The sequence below is a fragment of the Chenopodium album genome, chromosome 3 (genome assembly GCF_948465745.1).
Source record: "Chenopodium album chromosome 3, dcCheAlbu1.1, whole genome shotgun sequence".
Lineage (NCBI taxonomy): Eukaryota > Viridiplantae > Streptophyta > Magnoliopsida > Caryophyllales > Amaranthaceae > Chenopodium > Chenopodium album.
Genome location: NC_137836.1, coordinates 76089382 through 76111143, shown reverse-complemented (window position 1 = coordinate 76111143; position 21762 = coordinate 76089382). Strand labels below are relative to the sequence as shown.

Genomic DNA, 21762 nt, shown 5'->3' with positions numbered 1-21762 from the left:
CAGTGGGCTTACTAAGTTTTGGACTGGTTTCAATTGGTTTAGGCCCACCCAACTTCGTTTTCAGTTTCTTCCTTTGTGTAGGGGTCAGCTCATATCCATCTATACATTTGAAGGGTGTTTTCTTAATTAGTCCCTACAATTGGCTCGTGACTGGTAACATACATCTCACATGCCCCCTCTTTGTTCACAGACTTCAGGAAACCATTTACCTCACCATCAACAAGCTCCCTTTTACCATTCACCCAAGACTTCCCTTTTTGTTTATACCAGCAACTAAACCCCCTAGGAACCTTCACATTCACATACACAAACCCATGTATAGCTGCTTGCCTCAAAAAGTGTACATCTATCTTATTTTTTTCCACATTTCTCATCCAATAAACCCACCCACCATCCCAAGTTAACACCCTCATATTTTTACCAGCTAAAGAAGGTATAAAGGCACCCCCTATTCTAATTTTTAAGTTCACCGTGTCCATTCTGTAACAATTCCAGCAAAAGCACACACAACAATAAACAATTTCAGTAATTACAGTAAACAACAATAAACAATTCACCAATTACAGCGACTAAAAGCAATTCACATTGACTGTGCACTAAATTAACAGTAAACAAGTAAAGCTAACCCTAATTAACTAATTATTTAACACATGCACACTCTAATTCAGTCAAAGATTCGCATAATTAGGGTTTATAATACTTTAATTCACATATTCCCCCCAAAAAGCATAATTTACCCCAATTAACAACCACAAATACAACAAAATGTACTAAAAAAGGGGTTTAAAGTACCTCTTGTAGTCAGGATTCTCGATTTCTGTCAGCAAATTACCAAGCTTTTGGTCCCCTCCCCCTGTGGAAGATGACAAGAAAAGCTGATGTGTGTTGCAATTTTGTGGTTCCAGCTCGATTTCAACCACCCAAAGTGAATTAGGGTTTCAGTTTTGATAGAGAGAAAGAGAAAAATCAAAGGAGAGAGAAGCAGTTATAGTGAGAATCAAGAAAAATCAAAGAGAGAGAGACGAAAATTGATAAGGAAGTGAGAAATTTGGTGAGAAATTGATTATGGAAGGTGAGAAAAGGAGGAGAAGGAGGGAAATCGTGTTTAAAAGAATTAAATTGGAAGGAAGTGACAGTTAGTTGGGCCCCACAAGCGTTTTCCGTCACCTGAGCTCAGATGAGGTGGTAAAACTAATGTTTAATTTTTTTATGAGGTGGTAAAGTAAATGTTTTTTTTTGGAGGTGGTGAATTCGACAAAGTCGTTATTTGAAGGTGGTAAAAATCAAAATTTCCCGAAATTAATTAGTTGTATTATAGAGCTTGTATTGTATCTTTTTTTCCTCAATGAATTTAGTTATTGTAATTAAAATACTTGTATTTTAATTTTTTCGATAAATATATTTAACTGTTATAGTATTTTATTTATGACGTATTAATTATTATTATCATTATCAATAAAATAATTTTATTGATAATAATAATAATTTTTTTTATAAAAAATAAAAGGAAAAGAGATCGCCTATCTATGATAGGTGTCTCTTTCTATAAAACTATAGAGCGCCAGTCTAATGATAACATCTTTTTTTGTTTTGTTTTTTATTTACTTTGTACCTAGTATACGCAGCGCCTATTTTGAATAGGCGTTCTGTATTGTGTCTGATATACCTCCTGTACACTTTATAAAGCATCCCAAGACTTTATAAAGCACCGCACCAAAAGAGCGTCTTGGAGGCGATTTATATTGCTTGGTTTAGGCGATCTATATTCCCGTTTTTATAGTAGTGCCCCCAATTTCTGTGATAGAGTGGGGGAATCCCTCGAATTTACCGACTTAAAAAAAAAATTAAAGCTAAGGGTTCCAGTAAGCTGATTGCTTACCTACTAAAGTTTATAAATATGTAGTAGTATTGCCATCAATTACATCAACATATGTATTTAAAGCCAAAAGGAAGGGATATAATCATTAGTATAAAGACGTACTTACTATACTTATTTCACTTTGGTTGTATATTCTTTAGGGAAATTCCCTGTTTCTCATATTCAGAAATGAAATTTATTTTATGGGGGCACTTTCGGAATAAATCAATAATTTTTTTTTATTATTGTGGGTTCCACAATTGAATAAAATTGTTGGTTTATTTACGAAAATGTCATGTGAGAAACAATAACTATGAGAAAATGGGGCATCCCCTATTTTTATATTTCTATACCATATGTCTTTTGTTTTTTTTTTGTTTGTTTGTTTGTTTTCTAAAACGTATTTGCCATGTGCATGGTCACATGGCACATCCGCCTCCACAAACCACTGATGACAAAATTAGCACAAATTACACAGGGATATTTTCAATTATACATAGAATATTGTACCTTTGAAGGCCCATCATTATTACAAACTATTGCGTCAGTCCGGACTGACAAAATTTGGATTTCGATATCCTCAATTAGCTGGGTGATATCCTTTGTTGACGGGATGATATTGTCTATTGGTTGGATAATATCCTCTACTGGCTGAATGATATCCTTATTGACCATATGCTATCCTTTATTGGATGGATGATATTTATATTAGCTAGATGATATCCTCTAACGGCTAGATGATATCATGGATGGATTATATCCTCTATTGGTTATATGGTATCATTTATGATTGTATCTATGATATTCTTCATTGGCTGGATGATATGCTCTATTGGCTATATGATATCATGGCTGGATGGTATCCTCTATTGACTATATGATATCATCCGGCCATTATATATCATATAGCCAATCAAGGATATCATCCAGCTAGTAGAGGTTAAAGGATATCATCCAGCGAATTGAGGATATCAAAATCCGTATTTTGTCTGTCAGGACTGACGCAATACCTTCTCCATCATTAGTGTAGGCTAACGAACGTTAAACACTACGTAGTAGTCTTATATATCAATCTAATTATATTAGTAAATAATGAAAATACAAAGATTTAACCAAATCCCAATTCTCAACGTTATCATACACCCTCTAGAAACTGATTTCACTCTTATAATAGTGCTAATACAAACAATTCATTTAAGTTGGGGAACAGCTTAAAGTACCCACAATTAACCCATTTATTGTCACCCAATCAATCAAGGAACATACATGATCTTTGTGGATTCCTTTACTTGTTAGATTATGACTCTTATCACCTCATTGTGTTTAGAGTACTGTTTTTGATAGACGAGGATAAACTATAAGTGGTTATAGTTCACTCCTAATGGATATATGTGGATTCCTTCACTTGTTATAGACTATAGATTGATTAACGTGAACGTGGTAATAATTATAGGTTTCGTGATTTATTGTAAATATTAATTTTCACTCCGCTCATGGTGCCCGTGTAAACCTCCTCCTCCTACTACAACTTATTACGAAGTATTATTATTGTTTATGCCAAAAATCACCTAAGGACAACGACAACAAAATGGATTATGCTACGATTTTTTTTTTTTTTTTGACAAGACGATCTAAGAAGGAAAAATGAGGAAAACAAAAAACTAGAAAGACCATATCAACACATTACGCTGACGAGCTTGAGCTGCTAACCAATGAGCCGGAGCCACCCACTGACGAGAAACTTTCTTGATGGCACAAGAGGAAAATCTAGTAAGAATATCCTTAACATCTTGAAGCATCCAGAAGCAATGAATATCCCGAAAATCCTTGCTCCTCAGAAAATGTAACAAGACTAAACAGTCCGTATAGATCAACAGACGCCTGTACCCTCGACGATTTGCAGCCTTGAGAGCCCACAAACAAGCCTGTAATTCTGACTGAAAGGCAGACGAAGAAAGGAAGGCTCTTGCCCCTCCACCAAGCACCAAATCAGAATGAGGATGTCTAAAAAACCAACCGACTCCTGCAGAATGATCCTGGGAATTATAAGCTCCATCAATCACAAGGCATATATCTGCAGTGGAACTAGAAGAACCTTGGAGATAACAGGACAAGGTGGAATTGTGTTCCATAGCATAAGTTTTAAATCTTGAAGGACGCATAGCAGCCTTATAATCCTGAGCCACCAAACTTCGAGAGACCTAATCCTGCATTAAATGAAGAACAAAACTAGGAGAAATGACAGCTTGGCGAAAAATCTTATGATTACGAGCAATCCATACTGCCCACAGAAAGGAGACCAAGCTAACAAGCTGATCCCAAAACTTATTTCGCCAAAGCTCCATAACCAACTCCACAAACCACGCTGAGAAACAAATATCCCTACGTACAGTAAGAGTTGAAACATGAGGAGCAATCTTCCAAATGGCTGAAACAAAAGGACAATCCTGAAAAGATGATCAATAGACTCCAGATGTCCCATACAGAACACAAGTAGAATCCACTAGAATCCCCCGTTGCATTAAAATACCATTGAGAGGTAAAGCATTTTGAAGAATCTTCCAACAAAAACATTGCAGCTTTGGTAAAAGTGGCAAACCCCAAAAAACCTTCCACCACGAAGTCGAGAAGGATGAAACACCATGACAGTAGTCAAGACGACTGAGCATCATAGCGTAGGCAGACTTTGTGGAGAATTCTCCGTCCTTTGAATATTTCCAGTAAACAAAATCATCCATTGGTCTACTGAGCCGTTCCAAAGCCAAAATACGACCAGCTGTCGAAGAATCAAACAGCTGGTGAACCAAGGAAGTATCCCACGCGTAAGAACGCGGATTAATGATAGAGGAAACATGAGACGGAAGAGACGCCTCACTATTATCTCGAAGCGAAATAGGGTTACCAGGAACCCAACAGTCCTGAAGAATTCTGACCTGAGAACCCGAACCAATCTTCCAGGCTACACCATCAGATAAGACCGAAAATCCCTGCTAAAGACCTTGACACCCCCAAGTAGAACCAGAAATTCTTCGAGTCTGCAAAAAGAAGGAGAGAAGGATACCTAGCTGAAAGAAGTCTTGAAACAAGAAGCTGAGGGTGATGGTGAATGCGCCAACACTGACGGGCCAGCAGGACCGAGTTGAACATATTTAGCTGACGAATGCCTAAGCCTCCCAGTCCTTTTGAAAGATGCAAAAGAGCATTAGATCTTAAGGCTAAACCCCGAGAATGAGGATCTGATTTCCACCAGAAGCGAGCCAAAAGACTATCTATCTTGGAACAAATAGAAGAAGGAACTTTAAAAACTGAGAGGATATGATTGAACGAGGCTACCAAAACTGAGTTTATGATAACCAACTTCGCAGCTGAAGAAAGCCCTAGAGAAGCGAAAGCCGACAAACGCTGAACCACCTTATCAATAAGAAAACTGAAATCCGCTACTTTGCTTCGGCCCAATTCCACTGGTAAACCTAAATATGAACCCAAAGAAGATTTACTCTGGAGCTTTAGGCTCCGGGCAAGGAAGTCGCGATAGTTCGTTGGAGTATTAGGACTAAATTTAACAAACGAATTCTGAAGATTAATCACCTACCCCGACAGAGAGCAAAACTCAGCTAAAAGTGTCGTAAGATTCTCACAAGCGTAAGGAGTAACTTGTAAAAACAACAAAGAATCATCAGCAAAAAACAGGTGAGAAATCACCGGAGCGCCACGCGAAATGCAAATTCCTTTGATAAGAGAGTTCCTTTCAGCCTTCCGAATCATAGCAGACAAGATTTCCATGCAGAGAACAAACAAATAAGAAGATAAAGGATCTCCCTGTCGAAGACCACAAAGAGGGCGAAACACCGGCAGGGGATCGCCATTTACCAAAACCTGATAGGAAACTGTAGGGAATAATTTCAAGCCTTTAAAAATCCCACTAGCTCGAACCCCACTGTGATCATATACTAAAGTACGGTGGCGTCCAAAAGGGAAGAAGATAGAGTAAAAGAGTCGCCAACAAGTTTTTAAGGAACTTGTACACCATTCACGAGGTGAAGGTTACACCCCTTAACGATCCAAGAGATCGTCAACTCCACAAGGTCTAGAACCAAATAAGGGTCCGGGGATGAAGGTACAAATCCAACCTAAAAGAGATTGAACCTGCCCTAATAATAGGCCTCTACTTTATTCTGATCGTATTCATGTGCGCTTTCTGATTAACATGCAATCAATAGGATTAACCCTAAACCTGTTTAATCTATGTTGGTTGAATTTAATGCACAAATAAACTATTATTGGCGATCACTTGAATTATAATCACAATTAACCCTAACAAGATTATTAATTATCTTATTAAGCGTGATTACAAGTACAAAATTCCCTTTAAGCATGCATAAAAGGCGTGATCAAGCAATAAATATAAATAATCAAGCAACATAATAATCAATATCATGAATAATAATTATAATAATAATAATATCATCATAAATAAAATAATTATCATCAAAATAATAATAATAATAATAATAATAATAATAATAATAATAATAATAATAATAATAATAATAATAATAATAATATTCATAATCAGAAATTATAACGATTATAATCATAATCATGTTCATGTTAATATTAAAGCATAATAATTGCAAGATCCTAGGCATGATACTAACAAGATTAATAACAAACCCTAGCATGTCACTAAGCAATAAAAATCAAATCTTTAACCCTAACATGATACTAACATGAATAAATATTAGGAAGAGAATAAAAGGCATCATAGCAATCATATTTAATATTAAAAATACCCTAGACATGATACTAGGAATCATAACAACAATATAAGCATGATATCTACATCATAATATCAATAAATCAATTAAAGTACTTACTTTGATGCCTCGTACCTCTTTCTAATGACAAAATACACACGTTAGTAACTTCAAGGGAAATAATAATCAAAACAACTAAATTAAATAATTGAAAGAGAGATTTGGGACCAAACCCTCAGAAATTAAAACCTTTCACGTCTAGGACAAAGGCAACTTCGAATATGGCTAGGTGTTTCTAGATCTTGTGAATGCGGAATTTTGTAAGGAAAAGCAAGAAAGAAAGAATGCTAAAGAATACTAAAGAATTAATGTTTGTTGAGAATTCGTGAATGAAAGACGATGAATGATGATTGTAGATCCATGAAAACGGAGTTTTTAATACGATATTTATAGAGAAAATCAGCCAAAAAAGATAATTTAACAAAACAGAGCCTGACGCACACAAAACAAGGTTGGCGCCAACCCTGGCTAGCTGGCGCCAGCCACCAATGGCTAGCGCCAGGCGCCAATGGCTAGCGCCTGGCGCCAAGCCTGGTTCCAGGCGCCAAGGCCTGGGGTTGGACGCCAAACTGGATTTCAACGCGTTTTCGAAAATCTGATAGATTTACCGTATTGGAAGATAAAATAATATAATTTCTTCGAAAATGCTATTTGATTTTGATTAAACTCTGAAAAGTCAACAAAGTCAACTTATCAAAGCTAATTGAATTAGGAATGAAAAGAACCTTCTAAAAGATTCTAGAAGACCAAAACCATTCCTAATTGCATTAGGAATGATAAATCATATTAGGCCCTCCCCTAGATCATTGGGCCGTACATAAAGCTCAAACCGGGCCCAGTTTAGTAAATTGGCCATAATTTCCTCAATATTCATCGGAATTGGGCTTATAATATATCGTTGGAAAGGTCTTTGCAAGCCCCATCCAACTACACTACTATTGGACCCATATCATAGACCAACCAAACTAGATTGGCTGTTTTCTTAAAATAAAGTTTTCAAAAACAGAGAGAAGAGAAAAGAAATAAAAACTTTCCGCAACACTAGACTTTTCACACTTTCGTTTCATTCGATTATGATTCGACATGAAAGGTACTCATCACTGGGTTTGGTTTTGGGGAGACACAAATGGGTGTCTACAAAAGCCCCCACTTTGATTGAGTTTGGAGAAACGCAAGTTTCGAAAACAAAAGTCAAAGTATCGATAGGGACGGAGAATGATTCAGAACGTTCTGCGATCCTAAACCACTCTTGTAACGCTGATACCTGAAAAACTAGCATTAGTTAAACAGATAGAAGAGTTAAGAAACGCGTATCTTGCACCGTCGAGCACACGTCTCTGAAAGTAACCGATTGTTGCTGTTGCTGTTTTGATGACCTCCTACAAGCTAGAGAATGCCATCCCGTTTGAAAACTGCTACGCCTGTAACTGCTTCCAAATTAGAAGATTGCTTCGCCTGAAACTATCCTCCCCGCAATGATAATATTCCGCGTCCAAGGGAACACTATCGAAGATTATTTCGCTTGAAATAATCCTCATCCGCATTGACAATATTCCACGTCTAAGGGAATACTATCGAAGATTGCTTCTCTTGAAGTCATCCTCATTTGATACGATAATTTTCCAAAGGAAATTACCGAAGATCCACGCCTGTCGATCTTTTGAAAAGTTCGCCTGAACTTTGCCTCCGCTGTGCCTGTACGTCGGCGTTCTTTTGCTTTGAACCTGTATGTCGGTGCCGTTTGCTTTTGAACCTATATGTCGGTGCCTTTTGTTAATAAGCCAATGCTTAGGCGCTTTAAGCTAAGTGAGACGATCTCTTATCAGGTCGATCACTTCATGTAATCAAGCCGATTACTTAATCATGTCAAATTGCTTAGAGAGGCTAACTGGCGTACCAAGGAACCCAAAAATATGTTGCAAAAGGCTAGCACAACCTCAACAAGTGGCTGGGTGCTCTGGCGTCGCTGAAAAACCATCAGCGCCAGCCATTTGGCATTAGCGCCAGACGCTGATGTTGGCGCCAGGCGCCAAGCCCAGATGGTGACGCCAATGCCTAGGGACTGGCGCCAGCACGAGATTTTCTTTAAATCCGAGTTTCTTCTTCATTTCGCTGCTCTGTTCGTCGCGAAACTGCTCGAGGAAAACCGAAAGCTTCAATTGCTCATTGCTTGCTCGTTTTTCAACCGAATTCGCTCAAATTTGTTGCAAATCAAAGCTCTTCTCATCTATTTTCCCGATCTATGTAAGTTTCCCTCAAACTCACACCGGTTTTTGTGAATTCTTGGCATGAATATTCACGAATTTCATGAAAATTCGAATTCTATGATGCTCAATTTGCTTTGTTTGTCAAGTTTTATGCCATGAAATTACTTGTTTATGTTTATATATTGCCTTGGGAGTAATTTGAGACTTGTTTGACTCAATTTGGTGAAGAAATGAGCAATCTGCCATTGTTGGACCCCTTAAGGTCGTGAAGAACAATGTGGTTTGTTCTTGACGTTTTTGCTAGCAATTCTTGTTCAATTTGTCACAATAATCACTATAGTGTTGCAAGAAATTGTTTGATTGCTTGAAAAATTCTGTCATGCCCAATTTGAATTTGTGCTCTGTTTTAGTACTACGTACTCTGTTTTTGCGAACATAGTATCATGCGGCTAGGCGAACCTTAGATACTATAGAACCTTAATTTATGATGATTCTGCACAATGTAGCATGGCTAGACAACGAGACTCAGGTTCACGGTCCCGAAACACTAGACGGGAGCATGAGCCCGTGGAGGATGACGTTACGCCGTCCACTTCGCTTGGTCGGCTCCCGGAGTGGGACAAGAAGACTCTGTTCTTTGCCCCTGTCCACCACATTTTTGAGAGGGTGAGACGGGGAATCGAGCCCGGGAGGACACGACATCACGGCTCTGGCTGTGACGGTCTAGGCGATTTGTATAGGATGCATATCGCCAGGGACCTTGAGACGAGACTCCTATGGGAGTCTTGCGGGCTAGTTACTCTGTTCGAGACCTCCGAGGCTATGGTCGCCTCCAGCGGGGGTCATCACGTAGTGCGCGCTTTGGTGGAGTTCTTCTGGGACACCACCAACACCTTCCATTTTCCCTGGGGCGAGATGATGGTCACCCCTACAGACTTCAGTCTTATCACAGGACTGGAGTTCACTTCTGTGCCGCTGCCATTCGACGGTGGGATCGACGTCTTTTCTTCAGAGGTCGAGGAGTTGTTGGGACCGATTGCTATTCGGGCCCGCGCTGAGGTCGAGACGACTCAGTTCAGTGCTAGAGGGATTCGCCGCTCGACGCTGGCAGCGGCTCTTGATGATGATGTGACCACCCGAGAGCAGCGGGTGCGCATCTTTGTGCTGATGTTGTTGTCAGGGACATTCTCTCCTGACAAGGGTAGTAGGGCATTGCTTTACTATCTCCTTGCTGTCCGTGATCTCCAGCGAATCGGGACTTATGACTGGGCCAGCTTGGCCTATGCTGATTTCGTTCGCGCTCTAAGGGACTCGTGTCGTCATCGGTCCTTTAGGACGAACGTTGCTTTGTCTGCTTTCTGGAAGGTCGTAGAGGTAAACATTATTCCCTATAAAGTTTAGCCCTACATATTAGTTGGCATTTACTCACACTTTTAACTCTTTGTAGATCTGGTTCTACGAGTACTTTCCGTCTGTAGCGCCGGCGAGACCATCGCCGAGGGGATATCCGGTGAGCGCCTCTTGGGGCGGCCATCATGTGGACATGTCTACTGCACGTGTCCGGAGCTGGATCATCTCGGTATGACTTTTAGTGTTTATCTTGCTCTTCCGCGGTACTTTAAATATATTCTTGCCTGATTGGTGCTTTTTATAGGGACCTGAGGTAGTATACCGACCATGGGGCGGTTGGACAGTCCCTGGATTAGCCGCACAGTACTCTGCTGAGCGTCGCTATTTTCTGGGGACCTACGGAGCGGTCGCGTATTTGGGAGAGAGAGTTGCTAGACAGCATTCTTCTGATGTCTTCGTTGTTCCTGCTCCTCCGCCACGTCACATGTTCGACGAGGGACGGTTGTCGAGCATGGCCGAGGGAGCTGGTTCCCTCTGGCGATCCCATGTGATCCTTGGGCGGTGTTACGCTGAGGAGCTATTACCTTTATTAGCTCCAGCCCCTGTACCGACTGAGGATGTGAGGGTAAGATTCTTAGCTTTTTTTATTTTTCGCTAAGTAGCCCCCAAGTAATACCTTACTGATTTCTTCTGTTTTATCAGGATGGTCCGGCTGAGTTTGTGCCGCCCCGTATATCCATTCACTACCAGGGGATATACGGGCCGACCGAGGAGATGATTTCTCCGGCTCCCGAGGGCGAGCGCTTCGTGGAGCGGTCGATTCCTCGCCACCAGACTAGTGTAAGCCTAGTTTAAGTTCAGAATTTTGTGTTCCTTTATCATGTATTTTCACTGACTTATTTTTCTGACAGTTCTCACGCGAGGTGATTTCGGCTATGGCACGATGTATAGATGCCTTCCGGAGCCAGCTCGTCCGGATGAGGAACGCGGCCACCTGTCGTCGGGATGACGTTGTCCGAGAGGTAACCCTCTTTTTTTTACTCATTATTTCTGCATTATAGCTTCAGTTTGACTTTGTTTCTGATTTAATTCTTTTTTGCAGGGCCAGCCTATCGCTTCTCACACCCGTACGAGACCTGAGGGGCGGAGAGGGCGAGGTTTAGCTCGAGACGTCGCCGTACTTCGTCAGGGAGTAGAGGCGGTCGCTCTGAGGCTGCTCGAGCCGACGTTGCTGAGGGCTCGGGATCTTCTTCTGAGGGTGCTCCTGCTTCACCGGTAGGAGAGGCTACCTCGGCTTTCAGAGGTGGTGGGATGTACGAGGTTGGCTCGTCATCGCAGCAGCCTCCGCGGTCTCAGACTCAAGTTGATCTTGGCTGGGGCGGTCCTGTCTTGAGTCTTCCTCCTCCTACGGAGACTGGAGCTAGTGCTGAGGCTGGAGCTGGTGGAGAGGTGACTCCTCGTACGGCGCAGTTTTATGGCATGATGGGCCTACGTCCTCCGGCGTCGTAGTCTGTTTCTGTATATATATTTTATTTTGACTTTTATAGAACTTTGCCTTTGACTGATTATTTAGACGCATTTGTATTTTTATGTTATCGTAAATTTATTTGATTGCTTATTATTATGTTAGTGTATGTTAACAATTTATGCGCAAAAATTCCGTCATTTTTATTATTGATGGAGGATATTATCCGACTCTCTCCCCCAAAAAGAAAAAATAAAAAGGAAAAGAAAATGGAAAAAAGCCGGTTTTTTTTGTTTTTTTTTTTTTTGAAAATTAAAATAAAATCCAAAAAAGGAAATAAAATAAATTAAAAATAATTGCTATGTTTAATTAATTAAGAAAAAAGATAGAAAAGATGTTTAGGGAAATTAAACGGGGCCATAAAGTCGTTAACCGACTCAAGTTTAATATCAAAAACGCAAACTGAGCACGCGCGGCTGCTATGGTGACTTGGCGCCAGCTGGCGTCACACTATGGCGCGTGGCGCCAGGCGCTACACTTGGCGTGTGGCGCCAAGCTCTGGAAGGTGGCGCCAATGTCGGGGCTTTGACGCCAATTGACGCTGACTCCGTATTTCATTCAGATTAAAATTCTTCGCAATTTGTGCATAAATAACCCCTTGCTCAGCCGATTCTTCTCATAATTCCAGCGAAAAAAATTATTCTCTTCTTCAGAAAAAATAATAATCATGTCTTTAGCCACTAAAACCTTCACCCAATACACTCATGAATGGTGTCGATCTCTTAATGCTAGAGAAAGAAAAGAATTAGATTTATTTCACTTGGGGGGAATTTATGGCATCAAAGGGGTAGATCTAGACCTAGACTTCATACATACCGCTTTAGAATTTTGGAATATTGATACGCATTGTTTCAGAATAGGGTATGATGAAATTAGCCCTTTGCCAGAGAAATGTGGTGCTATCTTAGGCTTCCCTGCAATAGACCTGGTAGTAATCCCTAGAGTAGATGCATATTATTATAAGGATTTCGAACGCTTCTTTAATTTAAAGGAAAGGGATTTGTCAAAAATAGTAGATGGCACTATAGTTAATTTGAAAGAATTCGCACGCTATTATTTTGATAAACCTCTTTCAGAATCCTTTCATATATATAGAAGAAGGGCGTTTTTATTTTGCATGCTCAATCAATTTTTTTTAGTAGTGGTAACAACAATGAGGGTCAATCAATTATCACCACTGTACTAGAACAAATTGAATCAGGGAGGAATCCAATGCCATTAATAGTTGGAGAGACCATGATTAGTCTCGATGAATTGAAAAGGGACCCAAAAGCGCCTTTTTGCGGTTCTCCAATTTTATTACAGGTAGAAAAATAACATTTTTAATTACAGAAATCAAAAAATATATTTTTTTATTGTAATAATAATTTTGTTTGCATTGCAATTTTTTACAGATGTGGCTAATGGAGAGTCTAGGGTTAATTAGCCCTCCGGATGACATCGAAAAATATACTTCCAATTGCTTCGTGAGAAGAAAGAAGCGCATCCCTAAGATTGGGCGTCATGGGTGGAGAAAAGTATTTGAATCACGTGATTTTGCTATCAAGTGGGTCATCCCGTGGTGGAAAATAGAAAGGATGGTTGGTGTTAACAAGCAACCTTTTTGCCGTCTTCCAAGCTTGTCTCGCGTAACATATTATTATCCTCGCAGGGTAAAGAGACAATACGGCTTACTTCAAAATATTCCTTCCGAGGATCTTCGTCCTCCCTATGAGTACCCTGTATCTCAAGAAGTAGATAGATTCAACGCCTACTAGAGCGCTAGACCTTTATGGGAAGTGATTACCCAAAAGATTCCCCCTTCTTTACCGAATGATGTAAAGAGGTGGTTGCTGAAGAAATCTTCAATTGATCAGGGTAGAACCGATGTGAAGAATCGCCTAGGTGACAGGGTGACACCTGCCAAAGAACGCTTAGGTGCAAGAATTGAATTCAAAACACCTACAATGCCTAGGAAGAAGAATACTACTAGAGACAAAGGAAAAAGGAAAGCTAACACCACGGACAAAAAGGCTTGGGTGGAAAAGAAGCATGAGGTGCTAGCTGAAGGAGAGACAATCTATTCTAAAATTGAATGTAGGTCCTCTAAAGGATGCCTACTAGCTAAAGTAATGGATGAAGAGGAGGAAGCAGAAAAGAATTGGAAAAGAGCTAAAAAGGAAAAGAAAGATTGAAAACATTGCTTAGCTTTAGATTTATTAGACTGTTAATTTTTATTTAAAGTTAATTTATTTCAGCCTTATTTAAATTCCATTAACAATGTAATTTTATTTTATCAATGAAATTTTAGCTTTCAATTAAATTATTTACTTTAAATTTATTTTATTAAAGCAATGAAAATCGACAAAAAAAAAATAATAATTTTCCAGAAATTCTTCGAGTACGGAAGTCGAAAATTTTCTGAAAAACACCGAAATTCGCCCAGATCTTATTCCTGAATTGGCTCTAGTAATTGGGATTTGGCGCCTGCCATTGAAGTCTGGCGCCAGGCGCCAATTCCATCGGCTGGCGCTGATGACTTATGGCTGGCGCCAGGCTCTGTTCTGCGACGCCAACAATTGGCCGACTTTGTGTTGACTTCTTAGTTGATTCTGGAACGCGGAGATGTCGAAAAATAAAGTGGCCGCACCCGTAAAGGGTTGCCTACGTATCCTTTCCTAAGGAATCAGGTCGAACGTAGCTCTCTTGAGTATCCTACTCGAGTAATTATGGGTAGTATTTTTTAAGTTGGTCGAGATTGGTCATGTTTGAGAATTCATTGCCATCCATATCAGTTAGTTTTGCTGCACCACCTGACAGGATTGTTTTGACAATGTATGGGCCAAACCAATTAGGTCTAAATTTTCCCCTTGGGTCTAAAACTTTTTCTTTAGTGCTTTTAATACCAAATCTCCTACTTTGATATTTCTTGTCTTGACCTTCTTATTAAAATGTCTATCCATACGAGTTTGATAACACTGAGTGTGATGTAGAGCTTCTAGTCGTTTTTCGTCGAGTAGGATCAATTCTTCATATCTTGCCCTAGTCCATTCAACTTCATCAAGTTTACTCTCTAGCGCAATGCGTAGAGATGGTATTTCTAGGTCGACAGGTTGTATGGCATCCATTCCATATACCAAGGAGAATGGTGTATTTCCGGTTGATGTACGGACTGACGTGCGATAACCCCACAATGCGAAGTGGAGCTTGTCAGGCCAATCCTTATAATTTTCTGTCATTTTCTCGATGATAGTCTTTAGATTCTTATTAGCTGCCTCGACTGCTCCGTTTGCTTGAGGTCTATAAGGGGACGAATGATGATGTTGGATACCATATTTATGTATCAATTCTTCACATTCAGCTTGAAAGTGAGTTCCATTGTCACTTATCATTTCATGTGGGACTCCATATCGACAAATAATATTTCTCTCGATAAAGAGTGCTACATGTTTTGCAGTGAGTTTAGCGTATGATTGCGCCTCGACCCATTTTGTAAAGTAATCAATTGCTACTAGAATAAATTCGTGGCCTCCTGTCCCTGGGGGAGTGATTTTGCCGATTATGTCAATTCCCCATGTAGAGAATGGCCATGGCGATGTGTAGGTGTAGAGCAAAGATGGATGGACATGTTGTAAATTGGCATAAATTTGACACTTAGGGCATCTTTTCACGTATTGATAGCCAAAGTATGAGCTAGAGGTGCATTGTCAATGCTTGGCTTCTTACTGGCAGGGGGCAACGGCAGTTTGTTATTGTCAATCAGGTCTTGGATAGCTTCCTTAAGCTTCCAACAGCTTTCAGTAGAATGACCCCTACCTTGGTGATATTTGCAATGTGCGTTGGGGTTCCAGTTAACTGACCTCTTCTCAACTGGTGGATCCCCAAATGGTCCAATGGGAGTTATAAGACCTTTTGCATTTAACCGATCAAATGCGGTGTCATAACTCATGCCAATAGGGGTGAAGTTCCTCCTAAATGGTTTCCTTTGTCCTTGGTTGTTCATGGCGAGGACTTCTCCTAGATTAAAGGTGCTAACGTTATTTGAGTGGGCGGTTTTGGAAGAAGAAGGATTGTCGTTCTTCTTTCCTTTCCAGCCACTGTTGGAGTTATTGTTGGCAGCTTTAGACTTAACCAAGTCATCTTCAATATTGATCCCAATATCATAAACAGCCTTAAAGGTATCGAGGTTATTTTGATATTTAAGATGTTTAGAATATTTTTCTTGGAGATTTTTTATGAACAGTCTCACGGACTCTTTTTCACTTGGTATCTCGATCATTTTAGCCGAGGTTTCTCTCCACTTGTTAAAGAAAGAAGTGAAGCCTTCATTCTCTTTCTGTTTGAGGATTTCAAGTTCTCTATGGTCAGTTTTGACTTGAATGTTGCATTTGTACCTATCAACGAAAGCGTTTGCTATAGATTCCCAGGTAGAGGTCTTTTCTTTCTCGAGAGAAAAGAACCATTGTTGGCAAACGGTTTCGAGAGATAGTGAGAACAGAGAAGGGAAGACCTTCTTATCAATACCCTTAATACTCATTATTGTTTCAAATGCTCTTAAGTGGAAGTAAGGGTTGTCAATTGCTCTGAATTTTGGGATGTCGTTGGCGTTGAACTTCTGCGGAAGAAGATCTTTATCCACCGAGACCCCTTGGGATGTGAGTTCTTGAAACTTGTAGTCGCTGGACAACTTTCTTAGGCTCTCTTGCATGAGGTCCATTTGTTGTTGTTTCACGGGATCATCGATCCTAAGTGCGAGAAGCTTCAGTGTTTCAGTCATTGACTTCTTCTTGAGTTCCCATTATAACTCTTGCTTTCCTCTTGCGGGCTATAGGTTTGTCGAAAAGTTGGACTTGTACGAAGAGATTATCTTTGATTAATCGTCCTTCCTTTCTTGACCACGCGCTGTAAATTAAACCATTTTGCGTTTTAATTACTTGACTCGAATCAACTTGACTTTATGGTTTATTTTTTGAAAAAAGGATGCATATTTTTGGCAACAATAATGTACATATTTTTAGGGAACTAAGTATTATTATTTATATTGGAGGATTAATATCCGACTTACCCCCCTAAAAAAAATGACGGAAAAAAACGCGCACCTAAGACTCTCTTAATCATGATCGAAACATGTGTATTGGTGTGTGCATTGAGTGTAAGTGACATGTTTGGACTCTTGTGTAAGACCATGGGACTTAGTGCCTAAAATCGGTTATTGATTCAATTAAGCATTATTGACAGTAGAATTAACCGGATTAAACAGAAGACTGATTAATTAGACTTTAGACGATGACTCGACAAATAATCCGAATTGTCGGCCAAGCGACAGGACTGGCGTCACACTGTGGTGATTGGCGCCAGACAATTTAGTTGATGTCTGGCGCTACACACCATAGTGTGGCGCTACAGCTCAGATTTTGGCGCCAATAGTGGAGCTTCGGTCTGGGACTGTTTTCGGTATTATAAGTCAACTGGGGTTAGCCTAAAGTCGTACTAGGTCAATTCCGATTGAAAAATTAGACTTTATTGACTCAAATTAAATAAATAAATAATTAATTAATTAGGCAAAGTTCTTTAAGTCATTAATTTACTTATTCTCAACACAAATCAACAAACGGTTAAGAGAAACATAGAATATATATGCACAACAAATAATGCACAATTAGTCAAGTAGGCACAATATGATGCAATGAGTTCGCAACCTAACCATGGCTCTAGTTCTCTAAAGTTCGGGATATGGTTTAGTCAATAGAGGGTCCATGGTTAATTGTCCGGATGCACCGCGCGGAAGCCTAACCGTGAAGGGTTGGCGCGAGTGGATGGGACACCGCGAGTTTTAGAAAAAACTCGCTTCCATGGTTTGGTGAATTCAACATCTCGGATGTACCCTTTGTTGCACGGAGCGTTCAATCAGGTAGATGGAGCATGAATTCCCAGAGGGTTATGTCCATATGTAGAACACATATGGGTTTCAGAAAAGTGAGAAAAAATTCAATCAGGAAGTAGGATCGAGCAAACAATACGAAAAACCGGTCGAAATTAGAACGCATATTTCTGGATCGGTATTGGGGGAAATTGGCGCCAGCAAACAGAGACTGGCGCCAAATTTTAACTGTAGCGCCTGGCGCCAATACTGGCGTCTGGCGCTACGGCTAAAAGTTTGGCGCCAAGCTCTGGCCCCTGACGCTACTTCCCACATGCCTCAGCAGCTTTCTGTGCTCGATAAAATTTTTATGCATATGACAATAATGTTAATCAAAATTACGCACATGAAATACTTAGAACTTTTCGAGTCTCATCCACTCATTCTAGATCATTGCCGAAACAAATTCAGGAATTAAAATAGAAATCCTCCCCAACAGAGTCGCCAAAAACTGTAGGGAATAATTTCAAGCCTTTAAAAATCCCACTAGCTCGAACCCCACTGTGATCATACACTAAAGTACGGTGGCGTCCAAAAGGGAAGAAGATAGAGCAAAAGAGTCGCCAACAAGTTTTTAAGGAACTTGTAAACCATTCACGAGGTGAAGGTTACACCCCTTAACGATCCAAGAGATCGTCAACTCCATAAGGTCTAGAACCAAATAAGGGTCCGGGGATGAAGGTACAAATCCAACCTAAAAGAGATTGAACCTGCCCAAATAATAGACCTCTACTTTATTCTGATCGTATTCATGTGCGCTTTCTGATTAACATGCAATCAATAGGATTAACCATAAACCTGTTTAATCTATGTTGGTTGAATTTAATGCACAAATAAACTATTATTGGCGATCACTTGAATTATAATCACAATTAACCCTAACAAGATTATTAATTATCTTATTAAGCGTGATTACTAGTACAAAATTCCATTTAAGCATGCATAAAGGCGTGATCAAGCAATAAATATAAATAATCAAGCAACATAATAATCAATATCATGAATAATAATTATAATAATAATAATATCATCATAAATAAAATAATTATCATCAAAATAATAATAATAATAATAATAATAATAATAATAATAATAATAATAATAATAATAATAATAATAATAATAATAATAATAATAATATTCATAATCATAAATTATAACGATTATAATCATAATCATGTTCATGTTAATATTAAAGCATAATAATTGCAAGATCCTAGGCATGATACTAACAAGATTAATAACAAACTCTAGCATGTCACTAAGCAATAAAAATCAAATCTTTAACCCTAACATGATACTAACATGAATAAATATTAGGAAGAGAATAAAAGGTATCATAGCAATCATATTTAATATTAAAAATACCCTAGACATGATACTAGGAATCATAACAACAATATAAGCATGATATCTACATCATAATATCAATAAATCAATTAAAGTACTTACTTTGATGCCTCGTACCTCTTTCTAATGACAAAATACACACGTTAGTAACTTCAAGGAAAATAATAATCAAAACAACTAAATTAAATAATTGAAAGAGAGATTTGGGACCAAACCCTCAGAAATTAAAACCTTTCACGTCTAGGACGAAGGCAACTTCGAATATGGCTAGGTGTTTCTAGATCTTGTGAATGCGGAATTTTGTAAGAAAAAGCAAGAAAGAAAGAATGCTAAAGAATACTAAAGAATTAATGTTTGTTGAGAATTCGTGAATGAAAGACGATGAATGATGATTGTAGATGATGAATTGTAGATCCATGAAAACGGAGTTTTTAATACGATATTTATAGAGAAAATCAGCCAAAAAAGATAATTTAACAAAACAGAGCCTGACGCACACAAAACAAGGTTGGCGCCAACCCTGGCTAGCTGGCGCCAGCCACCAATGGCTAGCGTCAGGCGCCAATGGCTAGCGCCTGGCGCCAAGCCTGGTTCCAGGCGCCAAGGCCTGGGGTTGGACGCCAAACTGGATTTCAACGCGTTTTCGAAAATCTGATAGATTTACCGTATTGGAAGATAAAATAATATAATTTCTTCGAAAATGCTATTTGATTTTGATTAAACTCTGAAAAGCCAACTTATCAATGCTAATTGAATTAGGAATGAAAAGAACCTTCTAGAAGATTCTAGAAGACCAAAACCATTCCTAATTGCATTAGGAATGATAAATCATATTAGGCCCTCCCCTAGATCATTGGGCCGTACATAAAGCTCAAACCGGGCCCAGTTTAGTAAATTGGCCATAATTTCCTCAATATTCATCGGAATTGGGCTTATAATATATCGTTGGAAAGGTCTTTGCAAGCCCCATCCAACTACACTACTATTGGACCCATATCATGGACCAACCAAACTGGATTGGCTGTTTTCTTAAAATAAAGTTTTCAAAAAAAGAGAGAAGAGAAAAGAAATAAAAACTTTCCGCAACACTAGACTTTTCACACTTTCGTTTCATTCGATTATGATTCGACATGAAAGGTACTCATCACTGGGTTTGGTTTTGGGGAGACACAAATGGGTGTCTACAGAAACTGTCGAAACACATTGACGAATTATGTGGATCCAGTAAGGAGGGAACCCATAAACTTGGAGCAAACAAAACAAAAAGTCCCAGTTTACTCTATCATAGGCTTTATTCATATCCAACTTAATAGCTGCAAAAAACCTCTTCTTCGCCTTAGATTTATTCATAAAAGATAGAACTTCATGAGCAATTAGAGCATTATCTGATAGAAGACAACCTGGGACAAAAGCATTCTGAAAATCTGCAACCAGACTAGGCAACACCTGCCGAAGGCGACTAGTAAGGCATTTCGCCACACACTTGTAAATCACATTACAAAGGCCAATGGGGCGGAATTGAGAGATAAATTTCGGGTTATCAACCTTTGGTAACAGCGTCAAAAGAGTGCGATTCCAGTCCTTCAACATATAACCATGGCAAAAGAAATGTTGCACTGCGGAAATCACAGAAGGTCCCGCCTCGTCCCATAAAGTTTTGAAAAAAGCCGAAGGAAAACCATCAGGACCAGTAGACTTGCTATCATCAATACTAAAAATAGCACTTCGAATTTCTTCAGAAGTAAAAGGTTGCATCAGAGAATCCACTTGTACAGAAGAGAGAGAAGGAAGATGAAGACTATCCCACCACTCAGAATCAAACGTGGAAGTTGACGTCGAGGCCGAATATAAATCTTTATAAAAATCCAAAGTAATAGAAGCTATCTTATCAGAGTCTTGATGCCAGCAGCCCGAAGAATCACGAAGACCCATAATTTTATTTTTCCGTTAACGGGACTGAACGGAAGAGAACAAAAGACGAGAGTGCGAGTCACCTAAAGAATCCCACTTAGCCTTGGCTCTCTGTTGCCATAAAATGTAAGCTGCCTGTACCTCTGCCATTCTTTCATTCTTAGTAGAGATAAATTAACACCTATCAGCCGGAGAAGAAAGAGAATAGGAGGCTTGCTGAATATCAAATACTAACTATTTCCAATTAATACCCCAAGCTTTCTTATGTGAAATGCACCAGGAAAGAAGACGATCCCTAGAAACAGAGAGTTTCCGAGATAATACAAACATTGGGGAACCCGGGAAAAACAGAGAAAAAACAGAGGTGATGATTGTGTGTACAGCTGAAGCTGACAAACACCAGTTCTCAATCCTATAGGGGCGCTTACTAGAACCAGAATCAGCTATATCAGACAAAATAATAGCTGCATGGTCTGAAAATAGAATGGGTTGATGACAGATCTTGGTATCTGGATAGTTTGCAAACCAAGTAGAAGAGCCATAAGCCCGATCTAAGCGCTCAAAAATAGGATCAGAATCTAACCTATTATTAGTCCAGGTATAACGAGGTCCTGAAAAAGGAACATCAACCAAATCCAATCCTACCCTCCAATTCATAAACTCTAATTGTCCCGGGATGGAAAAGTTACCACCTAATTTATCCGAGCTATATTCCACTTAATTAAAATCTCCAATAATTACTACATTTGAAATCGTCTCTAGTAAATTACTAATCAAGTACCAAATCTCCAATCGATTAGTAACATGAGGCGATCCATACACAAACATCACATGTTTTATTTCAT

The 21762-nt window shown here is 39.3% G+C and overlaps 1 protein-coding gene across 1 annotated transcript; it reads right to left on the bottom strand.

Annotated features, from left to right (window-relative positions):
- Positions 1-122: 122 nt before the first annotated feature.
- On the bottom strand, positions 123-20938 carry LOC145625407 (uncharacterized). Its single transcript, XM_081678453.1, has 8 exons — positions 20192-20938; positions 5561-5734; positions 4994-5446; positions 4468-4845; positions 4168-4305; positions 3546-4059; positions 793-853; positions 123-480 (listed from the first exon to the last, which is right to left on the bottom strand). The coding sequence occupies exons 1-8, from the start codon at positions 20936-20938 to the stop codon at positions 123-125; spliced, it is 2823 nt and encodes a 940-aa protein (XP_081534579.1).
- Between the last annotated feature and the right edge of the window lie 824 nt (positions 20939-21762).